General features: G+C 42.2%; 1 protein-coding gene across 1 annotated transcript in view; it reads left to right on the top strand.

Moving 5' to 3' along the window:
* Window positions 1-15005, top strand: part of LOC126481983 (nephrin-like) — an 881063-nt gene that overhangs the window by 376331 nt on the left and 489727 nt on the right. The window contains exon 2 of the mRNA XM_050105948.1: window positions 11562-11694. Within this exon, the coding sequence (XP_049961905.1) occupies window positions 11562-11694 (133 nt within the window). The remainder of the gene's footprint in view (window positions 1-11561; window positions 11695-15005) is intronic.

A 15005-nucleotide genomic window follows, 5' to 3' on the forward strand; every position in this document is an offset into this window, starting at 1 on the left:
TTACAGATATATATGGTGACATCAGCAAACCGTCGTGTCTATGTCAGAATTTCGTGACAGAGTACTCTCATACGAGATTGTAACACAGACAGGGAGGGCTGCTGACGCCACTACATAGGTCTGAAGATGATCGAGAGTGATGGAAACTTGTCATACATTTAAAATGATCAACTGAGACTGAAGAATAAATGAAAATTGTTTTAAATTCTAATATATGTGCTGATCTCTCACGACGAAATGTCAGCTATAGTACAACATTAGAAACATGTGAGCATATTGCCGTTACTTAAAATAATTTTTTTTTGTTTTATCTGCTGTTCTCATCGAGCCACAGGCACGCCTGAATACCCCTGCGCAGTGGTGATCATCCTGGCCCGAAAGCTCACTAGTTGACAAAATAGTAGTTTGATCCTAAGAGATGACAGAGAAACAGTGGCTTGGGCAAGGGAGCACCATCATTTACAGTTATAGTTGCTGCACTAAATTAAACTGCAGCGAGTGGTTAAAATGAGCGATATTTAAGTGTGTAAGAATTTTCCCCTGTTTATAAAACAAGCTAAGAGAGAAAGTCTTAGATCAGTAACAAGGACTTATGCTTTTGCTTAGAATCACTGGATTGAAGTTATACTAAGTAACACCAGTTCTCCGCCAAGTTTAACCAACACAGCAAAATGTGTAGTGCTAGGTATTAGGCAATGCATGTTCTTGACCGAACTTCCCTTAAGACCTCGTTTAATTACAACTATGTTCCTGTATTACGTAACGTGTCTAATAAGAGAATTTAGAAAATGTCTCTCTCTTTAATTTGTCAGTAACTATACACAAAGATAACAAAATATACAATACCTGGAAAGATGGACAGAGAGAGGGGTAGGAGGTGAATCAGAGAGAAGGAGCGAAGGAGGAGGAGGAGGTGGACAAAGAAAGGAGGAGGGGAAGATGAACAGGGATAATAGGGAGACCGGGACGTATATCTCAGATTTCCAATCTGTACATTCTAGTCTAACAACCTTCACGAATGATGATGGAATGATGAGGACGTCACAAACACCCAATCCTCGAGCAGAGAAAATCTCTAACCCAGCCAGGAATCGAATCCGGGACCCCTTAATCCAGTGGTAGCAACGCTAGACCACAAGCTGCGGACGCCAGTGGTTATAGATGGAAAAGAATATACTGTTATCACTCTTCCAACACATGGAAATGTCACAAATTTATCCTTCCACAATGCTGTACTTTCATTTATGCACTTTTTTGACAATTTTATTAAGATAAAAAATTGTGGAATTCGGAGATTTGAAACGGTTATTAGTATGCAGCAGTGTTGGCGGCAAATCGGTCCGGGAACTGCATGCGTCACGCGTCTTACCCTAGTGCGGCTCTTATCGACTTGTTTATGCAACCTTCTTGTCGCCTTAGGTCGCTGTAAACGCCTAGTAATTTCATTATACATGTGTTACGCGGGCAGCTGTAAAACTGTCCACAACAACAGTTCATATACCAAAATACACCGATAGTTGAAACACTTCCTAGAAGAAATAAACAATGACAAGCTCCGTAATGATATACTTCGGTATTGTTTAATTACATGGCAATCAGTAGGCAGTATTCTAGAAAGAATTTGTCTAGTTACTAGATCCAACTAAAATTCTGCAAATTAAAGAAAAATACTTGAATTAACATGACGCTCCATAGTGACTGACTTTTAAGGACAACGTTGAATATATAACAGAGGACTGGAAAATATTTCCTGATGTACTACAGGGTGGGTTTAGGGTTTATAACAAATTAATACTGTTTTGGAAGGTCACTGAGAACAATCATTTGCTCATTGCAAAGCGAAAGTAATCCTTCCATTAAAAAAAATTTATTCCACAGTTAAAACCGTTAAGTAATCGAGCCGGTAAAACTCGTAGTGAGTTATGATTTTACTTCTACATAAGCTGCAAAAATTAGATAAACCAAGATTTTTGTACCAGCTAGCTTCATTCTTATGGGAAATATTAATTACAGTCTACTACATGTGAACGACATGTAAGCAACCAGCATCTAAGAGAGACGCCTCAGTATAATTTACCATTCATGTACGCCGCTGCTCACCACACTATGGTCTACTTCTTACAAGTTCTTTAATAATGTGAGAAGGCTTCTGAATAGTTTTTTTTCTTTAAAAGGAAGTACAGCTTATAATTAAAACTGGGGGCTCTTTGGTAATAGGAATCCAATTATTAAGCCTTCAATGTAAATAATTACAAGATGAAGAGGTTCCAAACGGAAAACGTTTATTCTAAGAAATACGAAACAAGAAAAATGCAGCATGATTTTGTGCATGAACTGCTTTTCTTACCGTGGTTGGAGTCGGACTAACGCTGGCTTGCCTCGAGTTTATTAAGAGCCGACACAGCGGAGAGATCGATTCGAAACTGCTTTGTGTCCAGATAATTAAAGTGGGCTTTGTTTGCGGCGTCCCTTCCCTGGCCCTGAGCTGTTTACACACCAGATCAGACTTACATTGCTGTAAGTCGCCGCGAAAATCTCTTGGTTACATAATATTTCTCAGGCTATTGTGCGTCACTTTCCCTTCAGATTCTCTGTAATTTCAACCACCTGTCGTGCAAATTATTGAGAGTAAAGCGATTAAAATTTCCCAAATGATTGTGACAGTGGTGGACATTATTTTGTATTTGTTAGTGATATTAAAATTTTTTGTGACAATATATTCCCCAGGATATAAGAGAACCTTCTTATTTTTCTTGGCCGTATTCCATATCTTCATGGGGGGCTAGCATGTTAACCTGGATTCAACGAAGTTCGTGGTAGGGTATGGCCTATTGCCCGTCCACTAGCCACAGCCCCTTCCCCCCTCCCCCCTCTTGATATACACAAGGAAAACAAGCAATGTGAATTCAAAACCACTGATAAAGGTGAACAAAATATTCGTTGTCGTCCATTTGTACCCGACAATAGACTCAAGTGATGGGTTTTCGGTTAATTAGGCAAGGCGAGTCGACTCTCTCAGGACACTGAAAGGGAGAGTCGGTGATGATTTCATAGGACACTCTCCCAAGTTTAAAGCGAGTATACAGAGCTCGTCCCTACCGAAAGCTGATGAAGTTAAGGGAAGCTCACTCTGCATGCGACACTATCATACACAGGATCCCAAAAATATGGAATAAACGCAACATATTACCATGCATGATATGGTGTGGCGAAACAGTTGGCATTCAAAACAGCTACCAGTCGTCTTGGAACGGACGAATACAAGTTCTGTACGGATATCAAAGGAATTATATCATTCTTCCTGAAGAACAGTGGCAAGCTTAGCCAATGATAAAGGAGGTGAATAACGATCGCACGCCTTTCTTACCAAAGTAGACGACAAAGGGCCAATAATAATGAGATGATGATGATGATGATGATGATGTTCGGTTTGTGGGGCGCTCAATTGCACGGTCATCAGCGACCGTACAAAGTCCCAAATTTTACACAGTCCAATTTTTTCACAGTCCAATGTAGCCACAGTCATGAATGATGATGATGAAATTGTGAGGACATCACAAACACTCAATCCGCGGGATAATAATGAGATCTGCTGACTTTGGTGGCCATGGGAGATGGGACACTTCATCTTAGTGCTCACAAAACCATTCGTGAACGACGTGAGCAGTGTGGACATACGCCCTATCTTCTTGGATGACAGCATTCATTCGGGAAGAAACATTGTATCATGAGATGGACCTGATCAGCGAAAATCATCAGTCATTGTACCATCAAATGGGGTGATCACCCAGAATGATCAAAATTGTCAAATGTGCCCCTGCAGAGTAATCATGATTTGGCGGTTGAAACCGTCACCAAACGCTATGCTTCCCTCTTTCGGCCGGACGATGGGAACAATATGAAATAAGACTCTTCCGAGCACATTTTTGCGTACTGCATACTAAAAGGGAACACTTCAGAGATAATGATTCTTTTAATCGACGTGACACTGCACCGTGGCATAACGGGGATCTGTGACACAATGGTTTGTGAACGACAATATTCCTGAAACTGAGTAGGTTGCCAAGAATATCTACCTAAACGTAGCGGAACACCTTTGGCAAGAGTTACAACGTCGAAAATAGGAGTAATGTATAGGGAAAGACGGATAATATACAATGTGTACAAGAAAAAGTGGTTCAAATGGCTCTGAGCACTATGGGACTTAACATCTGAGGGCTTCAGTCCCCTAGAACTTAGAACTACTTAAACCTAACTAACCTAAGGACATCACACACATCCATGCCCGAGGCAGAATTGGAACCTGCGACCGTAACAGTCTCGCGGTTCCGGACTGAAGCGCCTAGAACCGCACGGCCACCGCGGCCGGCCGTATATCCAACAAACAGTGATGGAAATTAAAGACAGGTTCAAGAGTTGGCTTTAAATTCAAGGTGAAAGGATATCAATTATATTATTCGCTTATGACATTGCTGTCCTGAGTAAGAAGAGTTACAGGATCTGCTGAGTGGAATGGTCTAATGAGTACGGAATATGAACTGAGAGTAAATCGAAGAAAGATGAAAGCAATAAGTAGCGGAAGTGAGAACAACGAGAAACCTAACATTAGGATCGAAGAGCACGAAGTAGATGAAGTTGAGGATATCTGTTTCCTAAGCAGCGAAATAACCAATGACAGATGGACCAAGGAAGATATCAAAAACAGACTAGCACTAGCAAAAAGGGTCGAAAGAAGTCTGTTAGTATCAAACAGAAGCCTTAATTTGCGAAATAATTTTCTGAGACTATGTCTCGAGCACAACATTGATTAGTAGCGAAAAATGGACAGTGGGGAACCGTAACAGGAGAGAATCGAAGCATTTGAGATGTGGTGCTACAGAGAAATACAGAAAATCAGGCGAACTGATAAGGTAAAGAATGAGGATGTTCTGCGCCGCATCGGAGAGGAAAGGAATATGTGGGAAACAGTGTCATGAAGAAGGGACAGGATGATAGGACATCTGTTAAGACACCAGTGAATGGTACTAGAAGGAACTGTAGAGGGCAAAATCTGCAGAAGAAGACAGAGACTGGAATGCGTCCAGCAAATAATTGAGGATGCAGGTTGCAAATGCTAGTCTGAGATGGAGAGGTTGGCATAGGAGAGTAATTCGTGGCGGGTCGCAGCAAAGCAACCAGAAGACATAAAAAAAAAAGTTGACTTCGCTCCAGAGCCCCAGCATTTACCAACAGTACCTTCCCTGATTTCGGTTCTTGACGTTGCCATTCCTCCACCGAAATTCAGGCACATCATTTGAAAGTGTTCGTCATAAATTCGAAGGGTGATCACATCCAACGTTAAAGTCCTATAATAGGTGTCCAGACACTGTTGTCGCAATCTGTGTGTGACATGGTCGCAACACCTCACGGGAGGAGAGAAGTGGCGGATAGAACGGACCAGGACCTCCGCGTCTTGCCGTCAGTGGCAGCGGCGGGGCAGCCGCCTGTTGACCTAATTGTCCCCAGTTGGCGGTGGAAGACTGCGACGCGAGCGACCCCAGCATTCCTCGGCGCCGTCCCACGGGCAATTACACGCTCGTAGTGGCGGCGGTGGCTGCGCGCGGGGCCAGAAGCGGACAGACGTAGTGGGGGAGACACGGGGGGAAGCTCACGGTGCGGCCTGGCGGGGCGGCACACGTACGACCCGGACGCCGGCTGACCCCGCGTCTGTCTGATCACAAAAAGACTTCAAACGTACCGTCTGGCCGGCCCAGGAAAATTGTGTCAATGGACGTGTGAACGACCGATCGGTAACACACCGTAGACCCCGAGATACGTCGTCACCTTTATGTTGGATGTGCGTGTCTTTTCCTTTGAATATTGAAAGTACTTGTTTGTATGGTTCTTAACACTCAGTGCACTAGTTGGGCGGTGAGTCAAGACGGATTAAATCCACGCAGAGACTAACAACCGTGGACATAGCACAGCGACCAAGCGGAGTGTGGTTTTAAGGCTATTTTTGCGTATGAAGCTGCCTGTTGTTGCTGTGGTCTGTCCGAAGACTGATTTGATGCAGCTCTCCATTCTACCCTATCCTGTGTGAGCCTCTTCATCTCCTAACTATCGCCGGCCGGAGTGGCCGAGCGGTTCTAGGCGCTACAGTCTGGAACCGCGTGACCGCTACGGTCGCAGGTTCGAATCCTGCCTCGGGCATGGATGTGTGTGATGTCCTTAGGTTAGTTAGGTTTAAGTAGTTCTAAGTTCTAGGGGACTGATGACCACAGCAGCTAAGTCCCATAGTGCTCAGAGCCATTTGAACCATTCCTAACTAGCGTATCCTACATCCTTTTGAATTTGCTTATCGTACTCTTGTCTTGGTCTCCTTCGACGATTTTTACTCTCCACAATTCCCTCCACTACTAAATCAATGATCCATTGACGTCTCAGAGTGTGTCCTATCAATCGTTCCCTTCTTTTGGTCAAGTTGTGCCTCACATTTCTTGTCTCCCCAATTATATTTAGTACTTCCGCAATAGATAGGTGATCTACCCATTTAATCTTCAACATTTTGCTGTAGCACCATGTTTAGAAAGCTTTCCTTTTGCCTTAATTGTTCATCATCCATGTTTCTTTTTTATACAAGGCTATACTCCAGAGAAATACTTTCACACTGAGCGAGGTGGCGCAGTGGATAGCACACTGGACTCGCATTCGGAAGGACGACGGTTCAATCCCGCGTCCGGCCATCCTGAGTTAGGTTTTCCGTGATTTCCCTAAACCGCTCCAGGCAAATGTCGGGATGGTTCCTTTGAAAGGGCACGGCCGACTTCCATCCCCATCCTTCCCTAATCCTATGAGACCGATGACCTCGCTGTTTGGTCTCTTCCCCCAAACAACCAACCAACCAAATACTTTCAGAACAGACTTCCTAACACTTAAATCTTTATTCGATGTTAACAAATTTCTCTTCTTCATAAATTCTTTTCTTGCCATTGACAGTCTACGTTTTATGTCCCCTCTACTACGATATCATGCTGCCCAAATAGCTAAACACTTGTACTACTTAAAGTGTCTCGTCTCCTAATTTAATTCCGTTAGCATCGCCTGACTTATTTCGTCTACCTTCCATTATCTTTCTTTTGTTCTTGTTGATTTTCACCTTATATCCGCCTTTCAAGACAATGTGCATTCCGTTCAGCTACTCTTCCAAGTCCTTTGCTGCCTCTGTCAAATTTACAATATCATCGGCAAAGTTCAGAATGTTTAAAAAAAAAGCGATGTCACATAATACTACGACGTTTCAGTCACTGCAATAATCAGACCATCTCTTAGAACTTACAAAAGGTCAATGTCATACACAATAAAAGCTATTCCCAAGTGGTTAAATCACACACTGGGCAGATCCCCAATCTACACGTCACGCAATACAATGCACAAAGAGTTGAATTACGACAATACACGTAACAAAGTTTACGCGATTCACAGAGAAGTGGCACACAGATTTCGCCCCCCCCCCCCCCCTGCCACTCCCCTTCACCGCCCTTTCCACCTCTAGAGTAACTGACGATTGTGTCAACATGAAGGACATCTACATCTACATTTAGCCTGTGCAAGCGCCTGTGAAGTGTATGGCAGGGGGTACCTCCCATTCTACAAGGTAGGGCAAATGAAAGTGGCCCGGCGGAGCAAAAGACCTGCTGTTACTTGCAACAGCATGGGGTAACGAGCCAGCCGGAGCCTGAGGCACATTTACACGATCTTCACGCCTCACAGAGTTGTTAGCAGAATTCACTCCGCTCGTAGAGGTCACATGATGTGTCAGTGAGCGATTACTTTGTCTGGGGATCCGTCCACTCGAGGCCGTACCGCAACAACCCTCATAGTCTTCAAGAACTGCAGCAGAATATTTCGGATGAGGATGCTGCAATTAAATCAGTCCAGCTTCTATCCAGCTTCAGAAACTTTCAGACCATGACCCAAAAGTGCCAAGAGATAAATAGCGCTCACTTTCTACATCGGCTATAGTCACGTTAGTAGTGTATTTCCTTTCCTCTATGTTTCTTCATACCCTGGAACTCTGTTCTTCAGGCCACTTCTGTTTGTCCAACCCTGTAGTAACCACTAGAGTTTCTTCGATTCCGTTTACGTATGAAGTGTCTTAAGTTTAACCTTGCTTCCGGGATACATATGGGAGTAATTGGGGCAGTACTATATTTCTAGACTCCTCACTTAAAAATAGTTCCTGAAACATCGTAGCTAGACTTTTACAGACATTTGGGTTTTGTATCCCAGCGACTACCATTTCAGATTTTCCGGCCATGGGACAAACAAATTTGTAGCCATTCGTTTTGCCCTTTATATATAAAAATTGAATATTCCCTCTTAGTCCTATAAGATATGGTTCCCACAGACGGGATTGGCCGTAAGAGCGTTTTTTAAGCTCATTCGCAGGCTTATTAAATCTTCCTAATATTCTACCAATCAAACGAAGTCTGCTAGCTTTTGTTCTTAGGACTGAGCCTATATGAAAGTTTTATTTCTTATCACTAGCAGCTAGATATTCCTGTTACATATACATTAAGCTTTTCTCTAACGTGGACCATATAACTCCGATAGAAATACTCCATGATTATTTCATCGTACAACATACTTCATATGTTACCATTTAAAACATAAGAAAAATAATTCGTTCATTCTTAATCGTGCTCTAAAATTCCTCTTACTACCTGCTAGGATTTATAGAGGGGATTCAGGAGATAACATTTTGAATTGGAACCTATGACCAGAAATGCACCGTTTCTCTGCTACAACCATTTGAAAATATGCTGGTAACGCTACCACTTTTACAAGCAATTTATTAGTTGTGATCCACAACGTTACTTGTTTTACAGCTCCACTCATTAATGACCAATGAAATCGTACTGGTGTACTCTTTGACAGGTTCCTTTCAACGTGAGGCAGCACTGCCTCTTCCTATCTGGGCGTGCGGCGTCTCTTTGGAGCACCACAGTCACGATTGCTGACGGTGAACCTACCACTTTCTCGAAACGTTGCGTATCTGTAGCGAAAAGGGTATGCGATGGAGTCGGATGTTGCGGATAGGGATCTTGGTAAAGGCGACAAGTAGTTCTTCCGCTACCATGAGCTTCCCCGTGCAGAAGGATCACGCCTATGTATTCTGAAAATGTGAAAGACTCACAGACAGGCGGATGAGGCTCCAACCAAATAACATCAGCTGATCCGACGTAAGCACCCGCACACTCAACTTCCACCGTGTCTATCCTGTTGTACATCTACCTAGAAAACATATTTTCAGACGTCTGTAGCATGCGAGCGGCACATTTCCGAACATGGGTACCAGTTCAAAGTACTGTCTACTCACTCCACTCTACAAGTTATAGAGGTTCGTAAGGGAAATTTTAAAGCACTCTATATATACCCTCTACATGTTTCATCTTATGCTCTTGAGAAATATATGTACGAGTAATTGTACATCAATATGGATTCCGGAAACAGCGATCGTGTGAGACCCAACTCGCTTTATTTGTTCATGAGACCCGGAAAATATTAGATACAGGCTCCCAGGTAGAAGCCAGTTTCTTTGACTTCCGGAAGGCTTTCGATACAGTTCCGCACTATCGCCTGATAAACAAAGTAAGAGCCTACGGAATATCAGACCAGCTGTGTGGCTGAATTGAAGAGTTTTTAGCAAACAGAACACAGCATGTTGCTCTCAATGGAGAGACGTCTACAGATGTTAAAGTAACTTCTGGCGTGCCACAGGGGAGTGTTATGGGACCATTGTTTTTCACAATATATATAAATGACCTAGTAGATAGTGTCGGAAGTTCCATGCGGCTTTATAAAATTGCATCGAAATGCAGGAAGATCTGCAACGGATAGGCACTTGGTGCAGGGAGTGGCAAATGACCCTTAACATTGACAAATGTATTGTATTGCGAATACATAGAAAGAAGGATCCTTTATTATATGACTATGTGATAGCGGAACAAATACTGGTAGCAGTGACTTCTGTAAATTATCTGGGAGTATGCGTACGGAACGATGTGAAGTGAAATGATCATATAAAATTAATTGTTGGTTAGGCGGGTACCAGGTTGAGATTCATTGGGAAAGTCTTTAGAAAATGTAGTCCATCAACAATGGATGTGGCTTACAAAATACTCGTTCGACCTATACTTGGGTATTACTCAACAGTCTGGGATCCGTACCAGGTCGCGTTGACAGAGGAGATAGAGAAGACCCAAATAAGAGCGGCGCGTTTCGTCACAGGGTTATTTGGTAAGCGTGATAACGTTACTGAGATGTTTAGCAAACTCAATTGGCAGACTTTGCCAGAGAGGCGCTCTGCATCGCGGTGTAGATTGCTCGCCAGGTTTCGAGAGGGTGCGTTTCTGGATGAGGTATCGAATATATTGCTTCCCCTACTTATACCTCTCGAGGAAATCACGAATGTAAAATTAGAGAGATTCGAGATCTCACGGAGGCTTTCGGGCAGTCGTTCTTCCCGCGAACCATACGCGACTGGAACAAGAAAGGGAGGTAATGACAACGGCACGTAAAGTGCCGTCTGCCACACACAGTTGGGTGGCTTGCGGAGTATAAATGTAGACGTAGAATTTAGTTTGAGTGTGTTTTAATTTTAAAAATGCACACAAGAGACAAAATTTTCGACGGATATAATTTATGACTCTTTTTGAATCATTGGGAGAGCCTAGTATTGGTATTTGCTTACATTTTTAAGCATCAACTAAACCGGACATGTGCCACACAGTAAATTCGATAACAAATGCAAATGTACTACAGCGTTGTGACTGGCACGTTGATGCATTTGATAGCTTGCAGTTTTTCGATAAAGTCTGTATTTTATCATTTAATATCTTCTTTATATACTTTTGGAATCTGATGATTGTTGCATGAGGATCTTCAGGAATGGAGGTACTTAGTGGCTTGCAGGCTGAGAAACTGATAACCGCATTACATATAACAGCCGCCCTGCTTCCTCAGTTTTATTGGTACTAACTGAGGAAGTCGATACACAATCTACTGCTCTCAAATTATATCAGAATGATCTTAAGAACTCAAGAATGCGTAAGGGGAGGGGTGCGATTGCACTCCATCGTATAGCCCCTCTCTGACATCCTTTGAAATACCTATCACAAATGGGAAGCCATCTGTCTAAAATTGCTGGCCTCGGACCAAGCACGAAACAGTTTCCCGAAATCAATCAATTAAGTGCTCGCGCTTTAGACTGGCTCCCCGACACTGTCACTACCCCGTGGAGTTCATGGAAGGACTCATTTGACTGAGCCAATGTACTAAACGTTTGCCTCTAATTTAATTGCTAGTGAGTGCGTCTACTTCAGAGAAATAGAATGCCTTTTATGAATGCTACACGTTAGCTATACAAATCAAGTAACTCTATTCCTGACATCATTGTCGCAACGTTGAAGTGAAACATTTTAGTAATTTCTTAGGTTTTCTAGCACTGCAAAGTTCCTCAAATACTGTATTACTGTTGTCTATAGTGTTGTTAACCATGTGTTTGTGTTTCTTTACAGTGGGAAACTACCCGATTGTGGAGGCAGTGCTGGGGGGTACGGCACGGTTACCGTGCGACATCTCACCACCAGCTGACAATGACTCTTTCACGCTGGTCATCTGGTTCAAGGAAGAGGCAACACCCATTTACAGGTGAGCCACTTCCCAACTTATCTTTCAAACGTGACACAGAAAAGCTTGTTCACGTAGTGCACTCTGAAGGTTATATAATTGAAAAATTGTAGCTGTAAACTAGAAGTGTTAGGCAACTCGCCATGAATCATCCACCGAAAGTACGCAGTTGTCAGAAAATATTCGTCCAGAGATGGTGTAAGTGCTAATGAAATGTACCTGTCGGTTTGTGAGTGCACGATTTCTAATCACTAGATTTTCCGCCAACCCGCGACAATTCAGCGCGAGCTGTTGCGTCTAACTTTTGAAAGCGAACAACTGTTCTAGTTGTTCTCATGTGACTACACTAGATACTACCCCTGTGTGTCATTTATTACCAGTATCAGCGAGATAATAATTCGTAAAAAGCGAGTACAACAGAGACTTCGAGATTGTTTTAACTGAATTACCGAAATCCAGAAATAAGCTACTACCATCTCTCCCAGATGTTACTCTAAAGTTTCTGTTCTGTAATTAATCTAACAAAAACACTACAAGCCACTCTTCACAATTTTTGATAGTTCTTATATAGTTATATCAGGACTACCGAGCAGAATCTAAAGTAAGGAAACTGTAGAAAGATTAACACTCTGATTTACGAACATTTAGAAATAAAGGAAGACTTGGCAAGTAAGATGAAAAATTTGTGACAATATTACGAAAACCTTATCTGAAGAGGTTACTGTCCTTTACATCCTATTAAATGTTTTAGTTTCTAACCGTCTGTTAGTATCCGACGACGCTGGATGAGTGCGTTTACAGCACATTTCACGCTGACGTTCACGCTTTGTTACGAGATGGATGACAGTACCTGACACTGTAGTTATATCAGCCTACATTGTACTTAGACTATATAAGTCTAACTAGAGTGGGAGAAGATGCACTGTTCCTGTATCATAATTTATTCTTCATGAATGATAAAGTGTGCAAAATGCCTCTTTAGTTTTTAGGCCATCTCTTTGCTATGAATACGACATTTTTTCGCTGTTTCATTTTTATTCAACATATTCTAGTTTCTAACTGAAACTTGTTACTGAGCGTGTTTGCTGGAAAATATGAACGAATAAAAATATCGGAGATCATTGGAACCGAACTGAACGAAGTTTAGTGCTTCAGTTATCACCGACAACGGATCATAGACACTGAAACATTTTTCAAACGAACCATAACACTAAGTGTCTCAAGCAGCTTTTTGTACCAAAGACAAAAATGTTGATTTTCAAATTGAGATTTTACCGTCTGAGAGCCCAGTTTCTTAGAATGAAGCTTCCACTCTGCACCGGGATGTACGCTGTTGTGAAACTATTTGACAACTTAAAACTAGGAGTCAATGAGGAACTAGAATATAGAGAACCTTGTTACGACTGTTATCCAGGCAAGACATGACCTGTCTTCGCAGTCTTGTTTCTCCCAGACCACTCTCCCGTAATTTAGGTGTAGCGTTTTTCAATAGTAATCAAAACGATTTAGTTGTTGTTGTTGTTGTTGTGGTCTTCAGTCCTGCGACTGGTTTGATGCAGTTCTCCGTGCTACTCTATCCTGTGCAAGTTTCTTCACCTCCCAGTACCTACTGCAACCTACATCCTTCTGAATTTGCTTAGTGTATTCATCTCTTGGTCTCCATCTACGATTTTTACCCTCCACGCTGCCCTCCAATACTAAATTGGTGCTCCCTTGATACCTCAGAACATGTCCTACCAACCGATACCTTCTCCTAGTCAAGTTGTGCCACAAACTTCTCTTCTCCCAATTCTATTTAATACCTCCTCATCAGTTATGTGATCTACACATCCAATCTTCAGCATTCTTGTGTAGCACCACATTTCGAAAGCTTCTATTCTCTTCCTGTCCAAACTATGTATCGTCCATGTTTCACTTCCATACATGGCTACACTCCATACGAATACTTGCAGAAACGACTTCCTGACACTTAAATCTATACTCGATGATAACAAATTTCTCTTCTTCAGAAACGATTTCCTTGCCATTGCCAGTCTGCATTTTATATCTTCTCTACTTCAAGTATCATCAGTTATTTTGCTCCCCAAATAGCAGAACTCCTTTACTACTTTAAGCGTCTCATTTCCTAACCTAATTCCCTCAGCATTGCCCGACTTAATTCGACTACATTCCATTATTCTCGTTTTGCTTTTGTTGATGTTCATCTTATATCCTCTTTTCAAGACACTGTCCATTCCATTCAACTGCACTTCCAAGTCCTTTGCTGTCTCTGACAGATTTACAATGTCATCGGCGAACCTCAAAGTTTTTATTTCTTCTCCATGGATTTTAATACCTACTCCGAATGTTTCTTTTGTTTCCTTTACTGCTTGCTCAATATACAGATTGAATAACATCGGGGAGAGGCTACGACCCTGTCTTACTCCCTTCCCAACCACTGCTTCCCTTTCATGCCCCTCGACTCTTATAACTGCCGTCTGGTCTCTGTACAAATTGTAAATAGCCTTTCGCTCCCTGTATTTTACTGCTGCCACCTTTAGAATTTAAAATAGAGTATTCCAGTCAACATTGTCAAAAACATTTTCCCTAAGTCTACAAATGCTACAAATGTAGGTTTGCCTTTCCTTAATCTTTCTTCTAAGATACGTCATAAGGTCAGTATTGCCTCACGTGTTCCAATATTTCTACGGAATCCAAACTGACCTTCCCCGAGGTCGGCTTCTACAAGTTTTTTCATTCGTCTGTAAGGAATTCGCGTTAGTACTTTGCAGCTGTGGCTTATTAAGCTGATTGTTCGGTAATTTTCACATCTGTCAACACCTGCTTTCTTTGGGATTGGAATTATTATATTCTTCTTGAAGTCTGAGGGTATTTCGCCTGTCTCATACATCTTGCTCACCAGATGGTAGAGTTGTGTCAGGACTGGCTCTCCCAAGGCCGTCAGTAGTTCTAATGGAATGTTGTCTACTCCCGAGGCCTTGTTTCCACTTAGGTCTTTCAGTGCTCTGTCAAACTCTTCACGTAGTATCGTATCTCCCATTTCATCTTCATCTATATTCTCTTCAATTTCCATAATATTGTCCTCAAGTACATCGCCCTTGTATAGACCCTCTATATACTCCTTCCACCTTTCTGCTTTTCCTTCTTTCCTTAGAACTGGGTTTCCATCTGAGCTCTTGAAATTCATACAAGTCGTTCTCTTTTCTCCAAAGATCGCTTTAATTTTCCTGTAGGCAGTATCTATCTTACCCCTAGTGAGATAAGCCTCTACATCCTTATATTTGCCCTCTAGCCATCCCTGCTTAGCAATTTTGCACTTCCCGTCAATATCA

This window comes from Schistocerca serialis, chromosome 5, assembly GCF_023864345.2.
Source record: "Schistocerca serialis cubense isolate TAMUIC-IGC-003099 chromosome 5, iqSchSeri2.2, whole genome shotgun sequence".
In the NCBI taxonomy this organism is placed as follows: Eukaryota; Metazoa; Arthropoda; class Insecta; order Orthoptera; family Acrididae; genus Schistocerca; species Schistocerca serialis.